This window comes from Aythya fuligula, chromosome 6 (genome assembly GCF_009819795.1).
Source record: "Aythya fuligula isolate bAytFul2 chromosome 6, bAytFul2.pri, whole genome shotgun sequence".
Classification (NCBI taxonomy): Eukaryota; Metazoa; Chordata; class Aves; order Anseriformes; family Anatidae; genus Aythya; species Aythya fuligula.
Window position 1 is genome coordinate 37,081,697 of NC_045564.1, and position 23,301 is coordinate 37,104,997.

General features: G+C 42.2%; 1 protein-coding gene across 7 annotated transcripts in view; it reads left to right on the top strand.

Moving 5' to 3' along the window:
• The window catches only part of MBD5 (methyl-CpG binding domain protein 5), a 126,123-nt gene extending 103,460 nt beyond the window's left edge, over positions 1–22,663 (top strand). For 4 of the 7 annotated variants that reach the window (XM_032189789.1, XM_032189790.1, XM_032189791.1 and 1 more), the window contains exons 10-15: positions 4,742–5,770; positions 7,411–7,622; positions 9,396–10,604; positions 15,737–15,849; positions 19,530–19,605; positions 21,729–22,663. In XM_032189789.1, coding sequence (XP_032045680.1) covers positions 4,742–5,770; positions 7,411–7,622; positions 9,396–10,604; positions 15,737–15,849; positions 19,530–19,605; positions 21,729–21,800 — 2,711 coding nt within the window. In that variant the 3' untranslated portion in view covers positions 21,801–22,663. The remainder of the gene's footprint in view (positions 1–4,741; positions 5,771–7,410; positions 7,623–9,395; positions 10,605–15,736; positions 15,850–19,529; positions 19,606–21,728) is intronic. The other 3 variants (XM_032189794.1, XM_032189795.1, XM_032189796.1) reach the window with 3 other exon arrangements.
• Positions 22,664–23,301: the final 638 nt, after the last annotated feature.

Below are 23,301 nucleotides of genomic sequence, written 5' to 3' on the forward strand. Positions count from 1 at the left end.
GATAAGGAAATCACCTGGCAGTGGGTTATGGCTAGCTGCTGAATTACGGTTTCTTCGGAACTGAAAGCACTCGAGCGAGCGTGATAGCAGATAAATATCTGAAATGTTTTCCATTCCGAAAGAATACAGAGAATGTAATTATAAAAGCGTATAGCTGCTGGTCCTGTGTTTATCGGTAAGTGGTGGAAGGTGGAGGTGCAGCAGGAACGTGCTGTGCTGAACGCTGAAGGCCCATGAGCTCACACCGCTTCCAGCAGCTGGCAGAGTTCTCCGAAAGCTGAGCCTCCTAAAATTGCAGATTTAGAAATATTGCCACTTAGGGAAACTGTGTGCTTGTGTCTGTAAGCTGAGAGTAATCCTTGCTTCATACCCCGATGGTGGGGGCTTCTGGAGGCCTTGTGGGATGGGTGGCCCTGTGCAGGGAGAGCTGCACAAATGCTCCGGGATCCCAGTTACAGTAATTCCAGCGCTGGTGATGTTTTGTGCTTCCACACCTTTGTAATCTCAGCGTAAAGGATGCAGTGAAACTTTCCTCTCCCCACTCTGGCAGGATCTTTCTGAAAATCTTAGGGATTTCTTCTGCCGCTGCTTCTGAGTTTGGCCCTAGGAGCGGGAGGAGGCTTCCTGCTAAAAGCTCCCATGACCAAGGAGGTGCCCGGGAGCTTCTGATGAGGGTTTCAAAAACTTGACGCTTGTTAAATTAAAAAAGCTAGAAAGAAAATTTACATTTAAAACAAAGCTGGCTGCGTTTTTATTAAATATGTAGAAATGGAAGAACCGGCAAAGTAGCGTGAAAAACAGTTGTTTGTTTTCAACTCTTAAAATGTCTTAAATGTGAATGTCTAATGAGCAAGTCCCTCATTAACAGTTTTTGAGCACTTATGGTTTCCAGACTACCTAAGACACCTCTCTTATCCAGTATTTTCATTTCACAAATTTCAGCAATGAACCGTAACTACTGAAGCATTGCAATACCTGATGGATAGTTTCTTATGGAGGAATATTTCGTAAAATATTCTTTGTCTTGTCATTTTCTTAATAATTTACTTTAATTGCAATTAGAAAAATGCACATAGAATGAACACTCTTTGATTTGGTAGAAGTACTTGTAGTATCTATGAAGACTGTGCTAGTTTGCTTTCGGCTGGAGTTGTCTGATTTGTAAGGAGCGTTATTCACAGTCGTTACTGCTCCTAGATAATTTTGTACAGACACAATTCTTCACCCACTGCAGGAATACTCGAGTGGTTTTGACTCTTTCAGTTTGATACCCATGGTTCATGCCCCAACTTCTCTTTCTGAGCACAGCCATTGAGGCTTGCTGTCCAACTTTTATTGATGTTAAATCTTAGACTTGTTTAAAAAGCAGGATTCAAAACTAGACAGACCTCTGACTGTGTCGTAGCATCCCAAAAGCATCATGTGTGCATAGAGGTTCCTCTCTTTTCCTGGTAAAATAATGCTGATATAGGAATGATAAATATCTTCTGTTGTAATGTCTTTAAGTGGGCAGGCAGTGAATCTTCCTGAATGCTAATTGATTTCATAACATATCGCATCTGCTTAAGACTACCTGTCAGGCAATACTTCGAAAAAAGGAATAGATAAAATCCACAAAGGGAAATAAACATTATTTCAAAAGAAAACAAAACAAAAATGCACATAAATAAAACCCTGTAGCCCACGAAGGAATAATTTTTAAAAGTGTATCCTATTCAATTTCCATCTATTTATTCCCAAAACATTTATTTCACTTTCTAAGGGATGAATGGATTAATATTTGTTTATTTTTTGGCACTCTGGATATTTCTTCTTCTCGGTGCATGACAAAGACAGTTCCCTTTCCTCAACAGCAGGCAAAAGAACTTTTGGCAGAGCTCTGTGCCTGCAAGAGTTGCAAGCCTGCGTTTGTCTCAGGCTTTTCTCCTGCTGCTGAGCTCTGGCTGCTCGTCACCTCTTCAACTTCTGAACTTTGCACGTCTAGGCTGAAATATGTGCACATTTTCTCTCTTCTGATCAGAATCCATCAAGATATTTTTTCCCAGTAGCAATTAATCGCCTGATTAATAGCAGAACAAGCAAGTGTTGAATGCACTCCAGAGCTCTCAGGTTGGATCTCCAGAAGTCTAATGGGGGATAAGAAGCAGATCGGTGTTCGACAAAAACCTAGAGCAGCAGTCATACAGGTTTGAGGTTTGCTTCATAGCTGATAGTCTTTGGTGTGATCGCTTACTTGAGTAGAATGGCAAATAGGATCATAAATCAGACATAGAGATTGGGTCCGATTTAAAATACAAAAATTGGGGGTTGTATTCATGGGGGCACCATAAACAGAATGGTTCCCTTCCATTCTGAATACTGATATAAAAAAAACAAAAAGCTTTTTGTAAGCCAGAAGGGTTTCCCCTGGTGCCTTGCCCTCTCCTAAGACCCGTGTGTGCTGGCTGCTGCATGGCGCTGGTCTGTGCAGCGTGCCGAGCCATCACGAGCTGCACGGAGAGTTTGGAGCTGTTTTAACTGAGAGCTTTTTCTTTTCTCCAGTGAAACACAAAGAATTTGCTTTTAGCCACAAGGATCGTAAAGATTTTTATGCAACGTATCTAAAATTGTATTTCAAAATATTTTGGAGGTTGGTAAAAAAAATGGAAAATAGGCGGCGTGTTTTAGTGTAGGTTCTCTGGAATTTGCCTCGTTGAATTTGAGTAGCCAGAGTTGATGGTTGTGTGTTAAAAATAAATAGTACTGCACACTGAAATGAATTTTGAGTTATGCTTCTCAGCTGGATGAAGTCTTTGCTGTGAGCTTCTTTACTATAGTAGCAACATAAAGCAAAACCCCTGGGTAAAAAAAAAAGAAAGATGTGCCTGGAAGAATCTTCCTTTTGCTGTTACGTTCCCTGCTGGAGATATTGCCAGGGGCTGCTTGTATCCAGGAGTAGGTAGGCAGCAGGACAGACACATGGGCAGAAAACAGACATGTGCCATAGAGGTAGATTTTAATCTTCTGTACCAAGATGTTTGCTGTTAGTGTCTTCATCACAGTTTCGAATAACATCTGATCAACTTCCCTTATTAGCAGCTCTTCACTGACTTTTCTTGGGAGGGTGTCCGTGATTTGGGAGTCTGTGTTTCCGAGCTAGAGAGAAGGGGAGGGTGTGGGTGCTGTTTTCTCGGGTATTTATGAGGCATTTGCTGATTCCCGGTGTGTCAAGACAGAGCGTGTGCCATTCCTGCCTAATCTGAAATTTTAAACCCAGAGCCGTAAGTGGGACCCCAGTGGGATATATATTTTCAGTGCATGGTTTGTTTCTTCCCCCAAATGCTTATGCATTTTTTGTTCCAAACTGCTGCCTGGAGAAATGTGCTTGTCACAAAACTGGTTGTGTTGCTCTAACGTATTTCTCCTCTCAACAGAATACGATAACCTGTGCTTTATGATTACAATTTGTTCTTACTTCACCTGTCATTAATTTATTGTTTTCCTTCTGTCTAGAAATATGATAATTGCACCTGCAAGAGAGCGTATGGGCTTTCTCCTCCTGAGCTCAGTGCAGTGATTCATGAACTGTGCTCATTTTGTACCTTTTTGAGCTGTCGATATGTTGCGGTCCTTGAAAAAGGTGTTTTAAGTTAAAAGTGATGTAAAGATTGGATTCTGCTCCTGCCGGTTAAATGCGTACTTACAGATCCCCTTTCAAATGGTATTTGCTTAGAAAAATTATAATTGGTGCTTTCTGATAATCAGCACCTTTGGTCTCTACTTTGTCAGCTATGTTTGCAGGGCAATTAAGAATAGAAAATAATTTTGTTGCAGCAAAACCACAGTTTAATACCTTTATATTTATTATATGTGCATTATATAATTTCAGTACATGTTCTTACTGTTTGTTCTCCAGTGAATCAAGTAGAAAGGTGTACTTCAAGGTAATTTCACTGCCTTTAATTCTCCAAGACTCCTCCTCCTGTATGTTTCATATGTGTGACCACTCCCCCTTAAGTAAAAGACAATGAGTAATGTACTTTATACTTCAGCTGTGGTGAAGGGGTACAGAGATACCCAAACAAACTTTATTGTTCTTTCCCTCTTCCCTCATCACAAACCGACCAGTTCATCTTTCTTTTCATGCCAAGTGATGGATACGGCTAGACCAACCCAATTATTTACATTTTTTTCTTTGTAAATTGTTAATTATAATCATTGCCTTTTTTTCCTTAGGAGTCCAAAATAATGCTTTAGGTAATAATTATCCAAAACCCCATTAATGGAATACAGCTGGAAAAAAAGAGCATCACTTTCACATCTGCATTTAGAGTTTACTCTCACTTTTCACAGAGCATCATCATTCATACCTTGCGTTGATCTTTCAGCCTAGTAGTTAATTTACTATTGGTCCGTGACAAAGTAAATGAAGTTGCAGTTGCTTTTAGTTTTACACTTATCAAAATATGTAATGAATGAAACCTCACTGAAAAAAAATTGAAGGGAAATACAAGTGTATAGTCCGAGAATTTCTGATGAGATGTGGCACAACCTGGAGTATCTGAAGTAGTGGATGGCAGGTTCCTTCAGATTTAAAAAGAAAAAGAAAAAAAAAATCAAGTTTGGATGCTGAAAGCATTTTCTTTCGTGTGCGTGGGTATCAAACGCTGCTGGTTTGGACTGACCTAGCTGCTTTGTATCTCGGCTGACCGTCTCCCAGCAGGCTGCATGCTATTAATATTTTTGTTCTTTCGCCTTGCAGGGGGTTCAGGACCGTCATCATCAATAGCCATAGCTGGCACCAGCCAACCTGCCATCACAAAGACAACATCTGTTCTTCAGGACGGTGTTATAGTCACTACTGCAGCTGGAAACCCACTTCAGAGCCAGCTGCCCATCGGGAGCGATTTCCCTTTCGCTGGCCACGAACACTCGCTTCATTTCCCGCAGAACAGCTCTTCAAACAACAATCTTCCACATTCTTTGAATCAAAACCTCCTCAGTTCTCTACCTATCTCTTTGCCAGTGAATCAGCAACATCTCCTAAACCAGAATCTATTAAATATACTGCAGCCTTCAGCAGGAGAAGGCAAGTCTGAGGTCAACCTCAACCCTTTAGGTTTTCTCAACCCGAATGTAAATGCTGCTTTAGCTTTTCTCTCCAGTGACGTGGACGGGCAGGTATTGCAACCTGTTCATTTTCAGCTTCTAGCAACCCTCCTCCAGAACCAAGCCCAAGCAGCTGCCATGCTTCCCCTACCATCTTTCAATCTGACCATCTCAGATTTGCTGCAACAGCAAAATAACCCTTTGCCCTCAGTAACCCAGATGACAGCCCCACCTGACCATTTGCCAAGCAATCAGTCAGAAAGCAACAGGGTTGAGACCCTTTTAAGCAACCCCCTGGGGAACCCTATACCAAGCTTTTCAGGCACTGACACTACTTCCAACCCCCTGCTCCTCCCAGCTGTCTCTGGGGCCTCAGCATTAATGGCCTTGAATCCCCAGCTGGTGGGAGGTGTCCTGAACTCTGCGTCGGGCAACACCGCTAATCATCCAGAGGTTTCCATAGCCACCTCCTCCCAGGCAACCACTACCACAACCACTACATCATCAGCAGTGGCAGCACTGTCTGTCTCAACCCTGGGTGGTGGGACAGCAGTGGTGTCAATGGCAGAAACATTGCTGAACATATCTAATAATGCTGGGAATACATCTGGTCCAGCTAAACTCAACAATAACTCTGTGGTGCCACAGCTACTTAACCCTCTACTGGGGACAGGTCTGCTTGGTAAGTTCAATTTCTTCACAGATATAAAAGGAAAAAAAAAAAAGGAAGAGGGTTGGGGAGGGGGAATTTCTGATTCTAGTTTCTAAAGGTGACACTTTATCATACTTTTTTTAATAAGGCTTTTGTATGTTACAGCTTGTTTATTGAGAAAACATTACTGTTACTGCAAGACATTTTAACTACACATTCTAGTTTAATTCAATAACACTTCACACTGGTTTTGGAAATTACTTTATATTCCATTCTTAATTCTGATGCCACCTAGACCTACTGTACACGCCTTAAAATTCTCTAAGCGATTGGACTCGTTTCATTTTTCAAGTAATAAAAGCCTCGATGCATCTCTGGGATGCACTGTTTCATTTCAAGTGCATGTGGCATCACAGGGTTAGTACGAGTAGCTGTGCAGTAGATGAAAAGTGGCCAAGTGCATTTTTCCAAATGAATCAAAAGTGCCAAAACCATCAGAAAGCAGACTCCCTGTAAAGTAATACATAAAGCACTCAAAGCAAGTCCTTGCACAAGTTCAAAGAGGAAGGTTGCCCTTTGAGCCCTTTGTTGTGTATTTGTATTTTCTCATTGCTCTGTTTTTCTTTTTTTTTTTTTTTTTAACTGTGTCTTGGGTATATCTCACTAACAAGCACCTGCATCCCATAATGAATGATAAAAAGCTGTTAAATACAAGTTTTTCTCCTGTGTCTTTTGATGAACTTTACCCAGAATGTGTAATATAACCAGCACTCCTCTGATTTTTGGACCACATAAGCCAATGTTTCCTCCTACAGAAGGAGGAGGAAATAATGGTGGTAGAGCTGATAGGTATTTTGCTTAATACCTCATACCTCCCTACTAAATGGCTACCATGAACTCAATCCTACTTGACATTTTTAATGTAAAATAGATAACCAATGACTCTGCAAATGCAAATTTTAAGAAAAACATGAACTTTATATTAAAAAAAAAACTTGGAAATTGATACATTTTTAAGCTTTTTTATATCACAAAGTCAGGTTCAACAGCATGCTTCTTTTACTAGAACTAAAGTTTTCATGTTTGGTGAGATTTTCACATTATAGAAAATGTTCATACAATTGCATCTCTACAATACTAAAAAAATGTGTGGAATGTGGACTAACATGTTTGTGATCCAAAAAGCCTTTGCTCACGTGCAGTTAGATCACATTATTTTGTCGTAGTTAATGAAAAACAAGTTTTGTTGTTTTTTTTTAAATTATTTTCTCTTTTTCTCTCTCTTTCTCCCCCTCCTCCCTCACCACCCCAGTACTGTTTGAAGCAGTCACTCTTTGGAAACTAAGAGTAAGATTCCAAGGCAGGGATATGATAGCAGCTCATCCTGCCATACTTGGCCGTGTACCGTTCCAAAGGCAGAGACGGTCATGTCAGAAACCTTTAGAAGAGTCCAGATAGATGTGACATGCAAAAGAAGCAGTGCTGAAGAAAGAAAGGAACAAAGATTAGGAGCCACATGCCTTGAGGACCATTCCGTAGAAGATTGAAGGGGAAAAGTGTTGTTTTACAGAGGCATTTGCTTAGCAGTCAGTTGAAATTTGAGTCAAGGAAAATTCCTCCTGACTGTTGAAAACTGTACTGACTTCTGTTTCCCTGTGTTTGAATTACAGGTGACATGTCATCTATAAACACTACTTTGAATAACCATCAACTGAGTCATCTCCAGTCGCTATTAAACAACAATCAGATGTTTCCTTCAAATCAGCAGCAACAGCACCTTCTCCAGGGGTATCAGAACATGCAGGGCTTTCAAGGCCAGCCCCCAATTCCTGGCCCGGCTAACAACCCAAACCCCATGGCATGTCTGTTCCAAAATTTCCAGGTAGAAAGCAAAATTAAATCAATATTCAAACAAATGTGCAACTCTAAGTAGGTAAAGTTATATCCTCCATAGTTTGGCGCTTTTTTTGTTTTTTTTTGTTTTTTTTTTCTGAGTGATTAAGACAATATGATATATACAGCTGCTTGCCTCTTTCAGGAGTTTTTGGATTTTGCAAATCAGTAACATTTGTTACTGAAACTTGATACCTTCTTCCTTAGAAATTGGGTATAGTATCTTCAGAAACAGCTGTGCTCTGTGTATTGGAAAAAATCAGGCTATGTGCATTCTGATAAGTACTGCACATTTTTGGCAAAACTGTTTTCCATTCTGATAAAAATATCATAAATTCCCTTTTAGACCACTCAAAGATTCAGTGGTTAGAAGGAAATGTTGATACCTTTTTATAGTAATTAGAAACTTAAAAAATGATTATAGGTGGCTATGGCACAGATCCTTCTTATATTCCCAGTGGAATTGAATGGGAGAGGTAACTGATGCAGATTTGTATAAATTGAAGAAAGCAGGGATTAGAATGAATATGCAGTGGCAAACTGTGCAAAAAATGGTACCTTCATGCTATTCACCTAATAGTTCTTCGTAATGCAACCTGAACTGTTAAACTAGCAAACTGACAGGAAGCATAGCAACCAAAACAGGTAATAAAGCAGAGTTACAGCATGTGTATTATTATTCAGCATTACTGTGGTTGCTGCAGAACTCAAGATGTGAAGACGGAAGCGTGCATAGTGCCAGCGAGTGCTTTTACCCTTTAAGAAGGAAAAAGAAGACGTGTCATTTTCTCAGTGTAGGCATTTCACTGCTACTGCAAAATCACAGTCCTCCAGCTGCCTGTTACCTCCCTTTGTTTTCGTATGAATTCTGGTAGCTTTATCTCAGTATTTTTTGGTTCAGTTTCTCGGTTATATAAATAGTAATGGTGAGTATTTAAAGGAGCTTTGGGAAATATTTTGCCCTTGTTTGTTACTGTTTTTTTATTAAAGCACTATTATTGATGTCATCTTCACTGCCTACATATGTGACAGGAAATACAAAAAGCACAGTTACTTTAATCTTAAGGTTACAGTTTACTGTGGCAGCTCCTGACATTACAGCTGCAATGCAAAGGGATGCAGACATGGTTTACAAGGGACTGAAGTAAAAAGAGATCCCATGAGAGAAGCACATAAACGAAAGGGAGAAAATAGAAATGCTGGCCAATTGCAAAAGGACAGCGATGGCCTACTTTCCAGACTGAAAGAGGAACCTGTAAGGAGCCTAGAGGAACAGTTGGTTGGGAGGAAGGAAGAAAAACTGGGGGTCTGAGAAGGAATAAAAAAGAATAGTTGACGAGATATATTGGAATACTTGATGGAGTTGGTTAGAGTTTCAGAGAAAAAAGGCAGGTGCTGTACTTCAGAAGAGGGAACCTCAGAAAAAAAAAAAGAACCTGTGAAAGAGGAGATAAAAATGTAGTCTGAGCAGAACCTGCTAGGTTGTGTCATTGCATGTAAGCCATTCCTTCTGAACCATGAGGTAAAGTTGTAACAGCTGATGGCTTTACTTTCCTATCAATTTTTAACTTATTTTTTTCTATCAAGTTTATCCAGCTTTAAGCTCCATAACTGATGTATAACCAAAGTAAAATCGTTTATATACTGTAACGTAATAACCCCTGGCCACTATCCTGATTTTCTACTGAAGCAAAGTTTTCTATTAAAGTGGAGTTTTAAGCAGAATAGCAATTTCCATCTTTTCCTCTCCCTTTTTTTTCAGGTGAGAATGCAGGAAGATGCTGCTGTCCTAAACAAAAGGATGATCACTCAGATGGGAATGGCACCAGTTCCCGAGAGCTCCAACACTATGCTTCCTCCTTTCCAAGAAACATCTTGTGATTTGCAGCAAAGAACTGAACCATCTCTTGGACAACAGGCAAAGGATAACCTCAACGTCGCTGCTCAGGGTGATACATCAGTGGACGCCATCTACAAAGCAGTTGTAGATGCTGCAAGCAAGGGAATGCAAGTAGTAATCACCACTGCCGTAAGCAGTACAACACAAATGAGTCCCATTCCAGCTTTGAGTGCCATGAGTGCCTTCACAGCCTCAATTGGTGACCCATTAAATCTTTCTAGTGCTGTCAGTGCAGTAATCCATGGAAGAAACATTGCTGTTTCTGATCACGAAGGTAGGATAAGGAACACTAGAGGAACGCGAATACTGAAGAACTCAGAGCATGGTAAAAATTCAAGTGAAGGGGATGGGTATGAATATTACAAATCAACGAGTTGTAACACACCCAAAAAACAGTGGGAAGGGGAGCAAAGTCCTGTCAGTGAGATAAACAGATGGAAATGTGATGAGTTTCTAGACCACTCTGCACATATCCATAGCAGTCCTTGTCACGAAAGGCCCAATAACATCTCCACACTGCCATTATTACAAGGCGAGCAGCATCAGATACTGCTATCACAGCGAAACTGTCAAAGTGATAAAATGTTGGAGGAGAATTTCAGGTATAACAATTACAAAAGAACTATGATGAGTTTTAAGGAAAGACTGGAGAACACTGTGGAACGATGTGCACACATAAATGGAAATAGGCCTCAGCAGAACAGAGGATTTGGGGAGTTGCTGAACACTTCTAAACAAGACCTGATTCTGGAAGAGCAATCTCCAAGTTCCTCAAATAGCTTGGAAAGTTCATTAGTTAAAGACTATATCCATTACAATGGAGATTTTAATGCCAAAAGCATTAATGGGTGTGTGCCTAGCCCTTCAGATGCTAAAAGCATCAGTAGTGAAGATGACCTAAGGAATCCAGATTCCCCTTCTTCAAACGAGCTGATACATTACAGGCCGAGGACGTTTAATGTTGGCGACTTGGTCTGGGGCCAAATCAAAGGACTGACTTCATGGCCTGGAAAACTAGTAAGAGAAGAAGAAGTTCACAATTCATGTCAACAAAACGCTGAGGAGGGGAAGGTATATTTATATATATATGCACATATCTATCTCTCTTCTTATATACACGTGTACATATGCTTATACAAACCATAACGTATCAATGCTTTATCTTGGTCCTTTATTTTTTTAACTTGTCTGGTATTTTAATAGTACAAATTGCTTTTTTTCCCTCCATGCTACAGCTTGCAGAATGGAATTCATCCCCAGAATTGTTAAACTCACAGTGTGTATTTAGGTGAACTTAAAGGTGTTGTGTCCAAAGAAACTGGTACGATGTGTAAGGCATGTGGAGACTTCTAAAAGTGGTGAAAACTGCAAAAAGGAAAACTGATCTAATCAGATTGAGGAGTGTGTAATAAGTAAAATGGTGCTGACTGTCACATACAATGCTTGGGTACATGCATTTTGCCATGAAAAGAGATCTAGAAATCTTATAATAGTGAAGAAAGCGCTCCAATTTGCTCGTTTGTCCTAAAGTGCAGGGTTTTTAATGCTAACGGTATGTTTGTCAGAGAATGTATGATAACTATTTTAAATTCTAGTCTCCACTAAGTGTGTAACATTATATTTTTGTAGTTTTCATAAACTATTTCACATCTTCTACATGTAAAGGTTTCCAAAGCACTATTTAAAAAAAATGCCAATTTTAAAAATATGTAAGTAAAAAGCCAAGACCTAGCAAAACGTCATTTTACCTCTGGCATGAAGAAGTCAAACCGCTTAAAAATTACATCTTTTTCCTATGCTCCCGACTAGCAGATGACAACAGTCATAAAAATGTAAGAGTATCCATAGCAGGTTGGACCAAAGGGTTCCTTTACCCATGAAGTGCCCAAGAGCCAATGCCCAGAAATGTTGAGGGGTGCTCTGGGTCCCAGCAGTGCACAGCTCAGGGATGCCTCCATCCAGAGCTGTTATCTCCGCGTTGTACCCAGCGCTGCTCTTCCTGCACTTGGTCGTGGAGTTATCTGAGGTTGATGTGCAAACATCGTTTGCTCAAACAGTCAGGTCTTTGATGAATTGGTGGTATAAATATCTGGGGCGTTGTTTGGCTGGAATGGTTTCAACCCCAGTTCAAGAGAACTTCAGTCTCTCTCTCAAGGCTTCTTCCTTGATCTCCGTAGCCTCAGTGGTTTCAGGGAGCTCCCATTCGAGTACTCTGAACAGAAGTATTTACTTTGGAGAAGTCACTGTGCTTTAATAACAGCACTTGCATGCTGAAGAGCTCGTTCCTTAGAAAGATTAGCTTCCCAAGGTACATATCACTTTTAAAACTGTAGGCAAATGAGTAACAAACAGTAAAGGATTAAACTGGAAAAATCAGGAGGTGAATAATGTCAAGGTCCCGTATGACTTATGAACACAGTGCTTGTACTGCATACGTCTTCCAAGCATGTATTTGTGTTAACTTCACAAATTTAATTGCAAACCCATATTTATAAGATTGTTCTGATACATTTTAAGAGTTTTTTTTTTTAACTTTTTAAAGAGGTGATTTTTTCATTTGCATTCCACAGCACTTGTTTTAAACTTTACTCCCAGTTTGTGTTTACCAGAACATGCGGTTGCTTTTGTGCAAACCCCCTTTCTTTAATTCTGTTTCTTTTGTACAATATCTAAACACAATGTGTAACATCACGTTTAATGGCATAGATTTTATTGTATACTGAAGCACAAACAACAGGAAAGCAACCTACGGATCCCTTCTCGACCAAGGAACTGCTCCGGATGCAGTACTGCCGAGGCAGCAAGAGAGACTTTCAAGTTCTTCGTCAGGAAGTCCCGTGTAACAGATCCCCTCTCTTCAGAAGGCTGTCCCATTTCATGGTTGTTCTAGACATGAATTTACATATTTATATATTTATTTATATATTTATATGTGTGTGTGGCTGATGCTCACCACCAAGCAGTACAGAGCGAGTGACCTTTCAGAGGTTTCAGGCTGAATTATGTGATGCTGGGAAATGGGAACGAGGTGAGAAGCAGTTTGAAACTGTGCACGGGCTGTATCACAGTTGTGTTTCTAGCCTAAAGCAGGCAGGAACTGGCGTGCACAGTGGCAGGCTGTGCACCTGGTCAAATGTTCCTGTAGCATGTTGCACAGCCACGTCCTTCAGGTGTTTGGACAGCCTGGTCTGAAATAGAAAGGAAAACCAAAAATCCTTGAAAACCAAAAGGTCTCCAGAAAGCCTGCACTCCAGAAAATCCCCAAAGGTTGTAATCCATGAGCAGCAGTTCTGGAAACTTGATTTTCTGAGGAGCTTTCTTAGAACATCTTGTGATGTATTTGTATAATCAGATGTTAACTTCCTACGTGTAACATCGCTTCAGCTGTGCTCTGGAATCTCACTGTACCTTGTACACTCTCTGTTCGCTGTATCGCACATTAATTTGGTGTTTATTTCCATTAAGAATTTGGGTGTTAAATGCAATAATACTTCTATGTGTCGAGCAGCTGGCACGGCACGTTGGTGAGAGCTGCCTTCGGTGGCCAGCCCCCGGGGCAGCAGGAGCAGCAGCTCCACCTGTCTGTGCTTCTGAGCCGGCTCCTGTCTCACTGGGAAGGTGCTGCTGATTTCTCTGGGGGGAAATTTTGCTTTTTGCTGCAATAGATTTATGTAAAACGGCATAAAAGCAGAATTTGGGCACCTTGTTTTGTAGTTGCAGTAATTATCCGGCAGTTCCTGCCAGGCAGCCGTGCTAGCAGTCAGCCTCCTGTCTGTGGTAGCACAAGTTGATTTCTTTCAGATTTTACACCTAATTAGTACTTGATGCTAAAAAAATTACAATAGGAAAACCAGTTTTTGCTGTTTCATGATAATTTGGCTTCTGGATGTTTTTTTTTATAGAGTGGCATAAAACACTGCACTCTTACCAAGCCTGTATAAATAATTGCTTGAGGAAACTGAGCTCCTCTCGTCCTAGAGATAAGAATAGGTGTGGTTTATCAGAGTCCTGAAAATCCAGTCTGTGTGTATCACTGTTGTAAGGGGGTTTTGTAAATGAGGGGATGTGATACGATTAATCCCAACCTATTGTTATACTTGCTCCCAATTCCATGTTACTTGAACTTGGCACTACTTCAAACAAGTGCTAGCAGGTTTGGGTTTCTTGGCTGCTCTGCCGTCACACAATTCCTGTAATGAAGATATTGATCCTTTTTATAACGTAAGTCACTTGTTACCCAAATGTGGTACTGTTTGCAAAAGTAGTTTACCCTTTAACTTTCCTTTGCACCTGAGGGCAGACACGTGCAACACTCTGCAAAAGTTTGTTCCTCCTTTGTGCGGGTGCAGTACCATTGGAGTGCTCCCGGCAGCATCGCCACAAAGTAAAGGTTCAGCTTTAAAGAATTGGGATGTTTACGTTTCTACCATTAAATTCTATGCAGTTTGAAAAATGTAAGCTTTTTCTGTAGCAGTTTTCAGAGGCACTGTAAGCTGTGGGCTTGAGTGTTAGCGTATCGCAGACAGAGAAGCTGCATCCACTGCTGTGGCCGGGCCCTTCGCCTCATGCAGCTCCTGTGCCTCCTCTGTGCATCCTTCACAGCTCTGCAGCTTCATGTGTATACATTTGTATTATTACAAAATCTGTTTGGGAAAGGAATTGTGTGAAGTGTTTGCAGCCTGGCATTACCAGTGCACATAGTTTGAAGGGAGCGGTGCTGCAGCCTGTAGCAGGATTGCATATTTTCCATGAAAGCAGAAATCTTGCCTCCCTGCGTGCAGATTTCAGCCCTAATGACTCGTCTCTTAAGTTCCTGAAGCTGCAGTAGTTCCCAACTTCGTTCTCAGATGCAGGAGTTCAAGATGTGAAATTTGGTCTAACCGTGTGTTTGTTACATTTGGCATTGTGTCGAGGGATTTTGACAACCTGCCTGCTGCTCATTAACTTCAGATCATCACGTCCAAAAATCAGTTTTGTTGTGAATATAAATTATTTATTCATTGAAAGGTTGGCTTTAGATGGAAGTTGCATTCGAATTTATTTTTAGGATTGTGTGTAGGCACGCTTAATAAATTTGTATTTACGGATTTAATTTTCTTTGTGTCAAAATACAAGCTGTACTTTTTAATGAAACAAATGCTGTATAAGGTTCTTGTTAGCTTATGCAAATAAGGCAAGCAAAACATAACGCTACTGACAAAAACGGAATTTATCAGGTCATTTTCTTGAAAGTGATGTATTTTTAACGTATTTTTGTGGTTTTACAAGCAGAAACGACTGTGAACCAAATCAAAATAATATGTGGAGTTAAGTGGGATATTGTATTGTGAAGGCAGAGGACAGGATCCTACAGACGATGTAACTCATTGCCTCTGTGTTTGTGGTGTTTGCTCTGGCACTAACTGGTGGTGTCCGTAATCAGGTGCTGTGGTCTACGGACAGCTCGCTTAAAAGATTGCAATTCTGGGTGATCTCAAGAGAACCGAAATTTCCAGTGAAAGTGCTCCAAGGACCAGCTCGGCAGCCCTGTTCAGCACGTGCTCACATTCGGTCCTGACTCAGCAGATCACTAAAACTTGTGCTTAGCAAAAAAATAAATAAATAAAATTAAAAGCCCGTTCTGAGGATGGATAAATTAGCTGGCTAACCCAAGCAGTAGCTGAAAGTCATAATTTCTTACTGCAGAAGTAGGGCGTGTTCCTCCTGCCCTCTCCCACCCCGATCTTTGTAAGGTCTTTGAGCTCCTCGGAGCCAGGACGGGGTTTGGCCGTGCCATCAGCAGCGCTGCCGAGCTGGGGCCGTACGTACTGCGGGCAGAAGGCGAGGTGATGTTAAACGTGTTGGTGTCGATGGCACCTGTAAAAGCTGCAGGATGTGTGTCAGGCACCTCGCTGTGCCACGTAGTCTCAGAGACATCCCATATATTGGTGAAATGGGAGTACGGGATGCGAGACAACAGCATTTACCTCAATAATACAAAAAAAAACGGGTTCTAAAATACTGTTTTCCTTCTGTTTTTGTATTGCTGTTAATGGTGTGGATATGTAGAGAAATTACAGCGTGTGGATATGTGTATGAGGGGGTGTGTGGAGCTATACCTTCATTTCTTTGCTGGGAAGGTCGGTGTCTTGCGGATGCGCTGAAAATTCGGCTCCTTAATAATGCATGTCTAGTACAGTAAAAGCGGTGTTTGATAATTGCAGGTCTGGGTAATGTGGTTTGGTGTTCATACCTTCACTCAGGTGGAGCCAGAGAAGTTGAAGACACTAACAGAAGGTCTAGAAGCTTACAACCGCGCCAGGAAAAGGAACAGAAAGTAAGTGAGCGCTCCTTCCTGATCAATAATGTTGTTCTGTTGCTTCCAGAGCCTCCCAGTTTGGGGACCCTGGCGGATCTGCCAAACAGAAAAGTTAATTTTCTGAACTCCTTGTGTTGGTTATGGTAATCACCCGAGATCTTTGATATCTACATTTTTATTGCATCTTCTGATATTTACAGTAGCCTTTGTAAAATGTCAGCCTGCTTGTTTGAGCTTTCATGTGTGGGATTCTAATTTACGGCAAAAAAAAAAGTTATTACATCAAAACTCTTCTGGCCAAATGCGCTTTTTAACACGATCTGCCCTTCTTATCTCTCCCCTCTCCCTCTGTCAGCTGCAGCTGGAGGCAGAGCACAGGTTTATTCTGACAAATTTTATTTCCCATTGCCAAGAAGCTTTGCAGCCCTCATGAAGTCTGGCTGTGGGTATCCAGACAGCGGCTCGGTGCCGGGCTTCCCTCACACCCTCTGTGCTGCCTGGTGTTACCGAGCCTTTTAGCCTTCATTTACCAAGGTGCAGGGATGGAAAGCCTGTGAGACACTGAGCAGTAGGACGTGAAACAGAAAGCAGAGACAAAACGAGGTTGGCGTGAGGAGAAATCAAACCTGATGGCTGTAAAAGGGCAGCAGAGCAGAGGTGGTGCTGTGCTCGGGATCGCTCTGGGGCGCTGCTGTGTGCTTGCTCCTGCACTGAGAAGGCACTGAGCTGGGTGAGCGTCCTGCCCGCTCACACCACTCGTCCTCAGCGCAGGAAACACGGGCTGAAGGGAATTAAATAATTATTTGTCTCCAGCTCCATTTAAGGTGTCGGCTTTTCCTCTATTTACACGTCACGCAGCGCTTACCAGAAATAGTTTTCATGCCACTGAGACAATGCCACGGTTATTTTTTTTCACCATCCCCAAGTGCTGGAGCTGAAGGGTGAGCAGGGCTCGGGGCAGCCGGCTGCTGGCTCTGCTCCCCGACACGGTGCGTGCCGCGAGGAGGCGACAGCTGATCTGAAGGGCTGCTGAGGCTGGAAGGAGCAATACAGTCAAAGAAAACCCCCCGATTTCTGACTTGCAGTTGTATATTTGGCAGCCCAGGGGTTTAGACCTGCACGGAGCCCCATGCCCTTTCTCGTGGCACTGCTGGTTCTGCACCGGGGCTTGTGCGTAGCGAAACAGCTCCAGTCTGGGGCCCCTGGGTGCCCCTGGCCCTAGGGTTCCTTTACAGCCCTTACAGGTTTTTGCCCAATTTCTCCCTGTCTGTGTCTCGTATTTCAAGTGGTTTGCTCCTTTGTTGTGGACCTGAGGGTAGCCCCTTCCCTTTTACCTGTGGTCTGTTCCCAGTTTATCTGAAGCAGCTCTTATCTCCTGATGGTCTTCTCCGTGATACGTGGCCTTGTGGCATCTTGTTGCACAAGGGTCCAAAACTTTGGAGGATTAAGCATTAGATATAATAGTTATACATGGAATACAGCTCCTCTTAGTTTCTGTTGCCACACGGATAATAGTGCCACTGACACAGCAGCACTGACATCGCGTTGGGCACTTCTGTAACACAAAGACGCAGGTGAAGAGGTCCAGGAGAAATTAGTTTTAGGAGCATGGGCCAACACTGCAGAGGTTCGGTGTCTTGAGCAGAGCAAGGTTAGCATCCAGACCCTCAAAATGGGTCAGCGACGTCCCTCCTGCTGGCTCTGCAGGGCACAGGTGTGCTCGCACGGCCTCACAGCACGAGCAGTGTCTGCACGCCAGGTCTGGGACCTGCCCGCTGCGGGACAGAGCTTGGGGACTTCCAAAAATTTGGCTCAGCTCACGGTCGTGCTTCGTTTGGAGGATACGGATGGGTGAAATTGCAGTGGGCTCCAGCAGGACGGATTAAAGGAAGGCTGCTGGCACAAAGGTTGTCCTCTGCTCCTGCGGGAAGGAGTTCAAATCTGCCTCCAAAGCTTTTGGCCATGAGAGGATTTCGGAGAAGCGATGTGCTGCTCTTTAACAGGAGAAAGAAACCACTCCTAGAATCTTTTAAATGGAGTTTGGCAGAAGTTGTGGCATTTGCAGGTCGGTTTGCATCACACATCACACCTGACATGAGTTTACCCAGTGCCAGGGTCTCTGCTTCGTTGCCGCAGTGGCTCAGCTGCAGTAGCTGGTGCTTGGGCGATGGGCACTGCTGAAACTTTGACTCGCTCAGGGGCAGGTCCTCGTCTTCACATGGAATGCAGCTAGTGGAAAAAAAGCATCGGTGTCTTAAGACTACAATTCATACCTTCAGCTCTGTTTGTAATACTTCCAAATGGCTCTTAACTAATAGCAAAAATTTCCTAAGCACCTAGTAAGGGTGGAAGTGACCTCAAGGGGTCATCCTACCCAAAGGCAAGGCACGAAGGAAGAAAAACAGGGGGGAGAAATCTGCGTGCTGTGTAATACTGCCTTTGATTATCTTAATTGCTAGGGCTGTTTCATTATGACAGTGACAATCACCATAAATTAAGTCACATCAATCATCGCTGCTTTTGCTGTGCTTTCTATTGTGCTCACGGAGTAAAAATTTCCATCTCCAGCGAAAAGCCAAACCTCTGTTCTTCCAACACAGCAGCAGGGAAACCACCGTGCCGTATCCGAGCCTGCCAGTTTGTTAGAAGTGGTTGCTGCTGAGATGCTACCAAATATTCCATTAATTTCATCCTGAACATCATCCCAAATGCGGTTCTGTTACAGCAGAAAGTCCAACTTACAAAGTCAGTACAGGATTTTTAAATGAACAGTTTAAAAATGGGCAGTGTCCTCCGGGTGCCATCAGACATCCCGCACGCTCCTGGTGCGGGCACATCTGGCCTGCCTCTGGTGCCACTGACAGCAAACGAAGCTTCTCAGTGCTATTTGGAATTAATTTAAGATTGAATTTTAGGCAAACGATGTTAAAAAGCAGTTCAGGTTGGGTTTCCAAACGTTGCTTAATTTTTAGTCAGCCGACCAAAATAGGAGATTGGGAAGGAGCAGGGAACAAATCCAATAAAGACGCGTGAGGCTGCTGCCAGAGCATCGTGGTGATGAAATAACTTCAGTAACTTGTGATCTGAGAGCTGCTTCTCAATGACATCCAAATCAGCGTCGTTATCAGTCCTTAATACAGCTGCAGTACAGGTGGAGCCATCACGGTGCCTTTCTAGAGGTGATGATGCCACTAAGCAATATCCTGCTTGGCATTTATATCTCAGGGCATCGTCACTGGTCCGGGTTGCATCACGTAAACTTGGCTTTGTGAGCAGCCGAGCTCAGTTGATTCAGAAACCCGTGTGGACGTGGCCAGCTTTGTATCAGAACCTGTATTTCAGATTATTTTATAATTTCTCCGGTTGGTTTAAACCTAACCAGGATACATCATTCTAAAATTCCTTTACCCCTGTTTGAACAAACTCGCTCAAAGCCTTTGGTAAACGAGCACAGCTCTGCGTAGCAGGACAAGTCCTGCTGTGCTCCATCCCAGCTGACACAGCGATCCTTCTCCCTTTGCTAAACGGGAAGATTTATTTAGGAAGCGTCTCCTTCCTTGAAGGACAGGCCTGGTGCTGTAACAACCTGGGAGGCTCTCCGGATGCTCAAATGTGTCTGATGAATGAATGCATTTGTTATTAATTGTAAGTGTTTTTCTGCTGCTAAGTTACTGACTACATTAATTTCTTCTTCCTAGAAGTGGAAAGCTAAATAACCATTTAGAAGCTGCTATACACGAGGCCATGAGTGAACTAGACAAAATGTCTGGGAATGTAAGTTTCTTTTCACATCAGCAATAATTTCATCTGCTCTCTCTGTTTGTGCATGTGTCAGTCGGAGGCTGGGATTGTCGATTTGGGTTCCTTTCCGTAACTTTCGTTTGTGTTTTCTTAAGTAATGGGGAATTTTCGATATTTTTCTTGCCTGACAAACTGTTTGCAAATGTCTAGTTATTCTGAAAAATGGGGAAAAGATGCATCATTTTAGCTGCATTGCCAATTATATATATTTTTAAAAGACCTGGGCATACTTTACACATGCAGCCTGATATTACCTTGATCAGTCCCCGTCCGGCTCACATTCCAGGGGTTTTCTCTGGCAGGGGACACAAAACCAGGCTCATTTGTTGAAACCACCTTTAAAAGCATCATTTGTTTGGGTATCAAACCCTTTGAATAAAGTTTTCCTCAGGTGACATGATAGATACTGTCCTGAAAGGTAAGTTAAGGAGGGTGTTCCTGCTAGCGAGTGTAACAGTGTAAATATTTTTAAAAGAGCACTGCTGTGTCAGCCCAGGATCTTTCTAAAGTAACATCTCTTTATATAATGTTCTTATCTTCACATTTACGTCTGTAATTCCTTTATAACATGCAAACAAGTGTGTCACTGTGCATACAACCTCCCGTATCTTATCACTGGTAATTCTGCCAATTATTAATTATGAAGCACTTGACTACGTAAATCTTTTTCTCCTGATATGCGATGCCCAGTCCTAAAGATGCGGGTACACACGCATGTTTAGAGGGATGAGCACGACTTAGGGGAGCTGCTGGAGCACAGAAAAGGAAATCTGAACAGATCTGCAGGCTGAAGGCTGGTTTCAGAGCCACCAAGACACCCTAAATAAGTTACTCAGTTGCCATAAGTAATAACAAACCCAAATCTTTTGCTTAAAGTTGTGAATTGATTAAATAAGATGGAGTTTTGATTTGAAACGTCTTCCTCTTGATGGGAAGGCAAAGGACGGCAGGACCTGGCTGTTGCAAGTGCCTGCAGGATGTGTAGGGCACACACATCTGTGCCGTTTGCAGCACCCCTTAGACCTCTGGGCCGGCCCCTGCTGCTGGTGCCAGCCCCGTTCCCTCCTGCACAAACACAGCAGTGCTCAAACCTCGCTGCGATTCTGTTTTAACTCAAATAGAGTTAAAATAGAATCAGGGGCTCAGGGGAGACTGCTCTAACAGGACTTGCTCATCTGGTAGTTCTGTAACACAGGCAAGCTGCTCCACCAGCCCGTGTGTCAGTACGTCACCTTGATTTATATTGTAATTATCTGGGCCCAAAATTCATAATCAGGGTTTGTTTCCTTGAAAATTACGATTCTTAGAAGCAGTCGCAGGGAATCAGCACTTCCCTTTTTAGCGACTCGCTGTTTTTTCAGCTGCTGCTGTTCAGTCATCAGCTACATCTTTAAATGAAAAGCATGTGCAAGCGCGCTAACGAGCTTAAATCATCATTTCTGCTGGAAGGAGCCAATAAATAAGTAGGAAACGTTAGCGGGCTGCAGGAATTCAAGAAGGAGCCCGGGCAGTGATGCAGCACGGTGCTGCCGGCTTTGTGGCTGCGCTGCTGGGGCCGGGAGCGGCGCTGAGCTGCCGGCTGCCGACAGATGGTGGTGGCACTCCGTGCCCGGCACACCTCGCCTGCCGCTCGCGCTGGGAAACTCCTGTGCTCGGAGCCACCTAGCACCAAACTCAAATTCAAAACGTTGCTTTAACACCGAGCTGGAAGCAGAGCTGGCTAATCGCAGCTTGTCCCTAATGAGGCTGCCGCAGACCTGAATTCGGCTGCTCTGATCTTTTTCCACCTTAGCAGTTTCCTCACCGTATACTTGCTACTTTATCACTAATGTCAAAATGCTTCATACAGATTTGTTTCGTGGAATTGGGCATAATTGCTGCTTGGGGCTGAGCTCCTCGTTAGGCAGTCAGTGCCGTTCTGCAGTGTTGGACAGCTCTCCAGCTCCCCTTTCATTCGGGCTGTGTAAATGGGGAATCCTGAGAACGGTTTTGTGGGGCAGCCTAGCAGCATCCCAAGCAATCCCGTAACTCGTTGATTTGTGGCCGGGTGCTTTGACCAATGTCCTTTGCTAACTTGTGAATATACTTGTTTTTAGGTCCACCAAATCCCACAGGGAGACAGACAAGTGAAGCCTCCAAAACCCAAGAGGAGGAAGATCTCTAGATAACATTGAATGTCTTTGTTACTGGTCCAGTACTTATCAAAACGAACGTGCACATAAGTCTATATGTAGGTATTGGTATAGACGTGGTTATATCAATATTTATATGAAGACAGATAGACACCACCGCAGGGTGCTACGTGGAGTAGTGGTACAATATTTTTGATGAGTAGGAGGGATAGCAGTTGCTGGATAAACCAATCAAAGCTCTTGAAAGGTTACAGTAACAATGTCAGATGATTACTGATTTTTTTTTTCTATAATACTAAAATTGTGATTATAAGAAATAGTCCAAATGTTTCTGAGAAATTTTCATTGTGTATATAGATAATACAGAATTTCATGGTGATATCTGAAATGTAAATATTGTACAATATTGTCATGTACAAGCGTACCTAATGCACACTTTATCTTTTATTGTACAAAAAAAAATAGTGTACAAAATTCTTTGGTTTCTATTGAGTACACATACAAGAGACTACCAGTGTAAAGTGATAAATAAAAATACAGCCTAAATGCTTTTATATGATAATGTAAAAGATGCTGTTTTTGTATTTAACAGCAGAGAGAAGGCATGATTATGTAATACCTTAATTATGACATACACTTCACGCCACTGAGTGTTCATTTATACTGTCTGTTTGGAATGAACCTTGCCTGGAAGTACTGTACTCCATTCAGGTCTCTGTAGGAGAGTGCAACCTTGCAGATTCCTAACGGGACGTGGGATCACAGCTCTAATTAATAACTCAAAGGCTGCAACCATCGGTTGCGTTTTTATTTACTTAACTTTTAAAGTAGAGTGCTGTAGATTTTATTAAAAAGAAAAAAAAAAAAAAGTAGATGAACTACTTTAGTCAGCCATTTCTGTAGTTAAAGTTTCATAGCCACCTGATAAACTAAAACAGTTTCTGTCCCCAGTAACTCTGACCCCTCAAAACCCCTAGATTTATTAGCCTAAATTATCTAACGTCATTAACCATCGCGTTTAATTTTGATGGGGCAGAGGCCCTGCTTAATGATGTGATCAGTGCCGAGTGCGGTTTGGTTTTGCAGTAGAACGACAGGGCACGCTCCGCAGCGTTCAGAAAAGTGATTCCAGATCCATCTCACAGTATTGAAACAAAAAATCAAGGGTGGCTTACAAAACTATTAGCAACAGTAATTTTTATCAGTATTATGTAACATATCAGATTTATTTTATTTAAAAAGAATTATTTATACCATTAACAGATTCTTATATATATTAATGTGGCTGAAATGTGCAGGTTAAATCTATTAACCAAATTATTTATGTTATATTAAGTGAGAAATGTGAAACATATGTAGAAAAAATTAATACACTACAGATTTAAAAGTCTAAAGCTATGAGCCATTATAAAATTAACGAACGGAAGTGTAGCACAACATTATTTCCATTTTAGTTTTTGGTTTTTTTTTTTCTTTTTGTTTTTCAACGTGGATGGCGGCGATGGTGATGGAAGCCACGGCATCCTCTGTCCTCGAG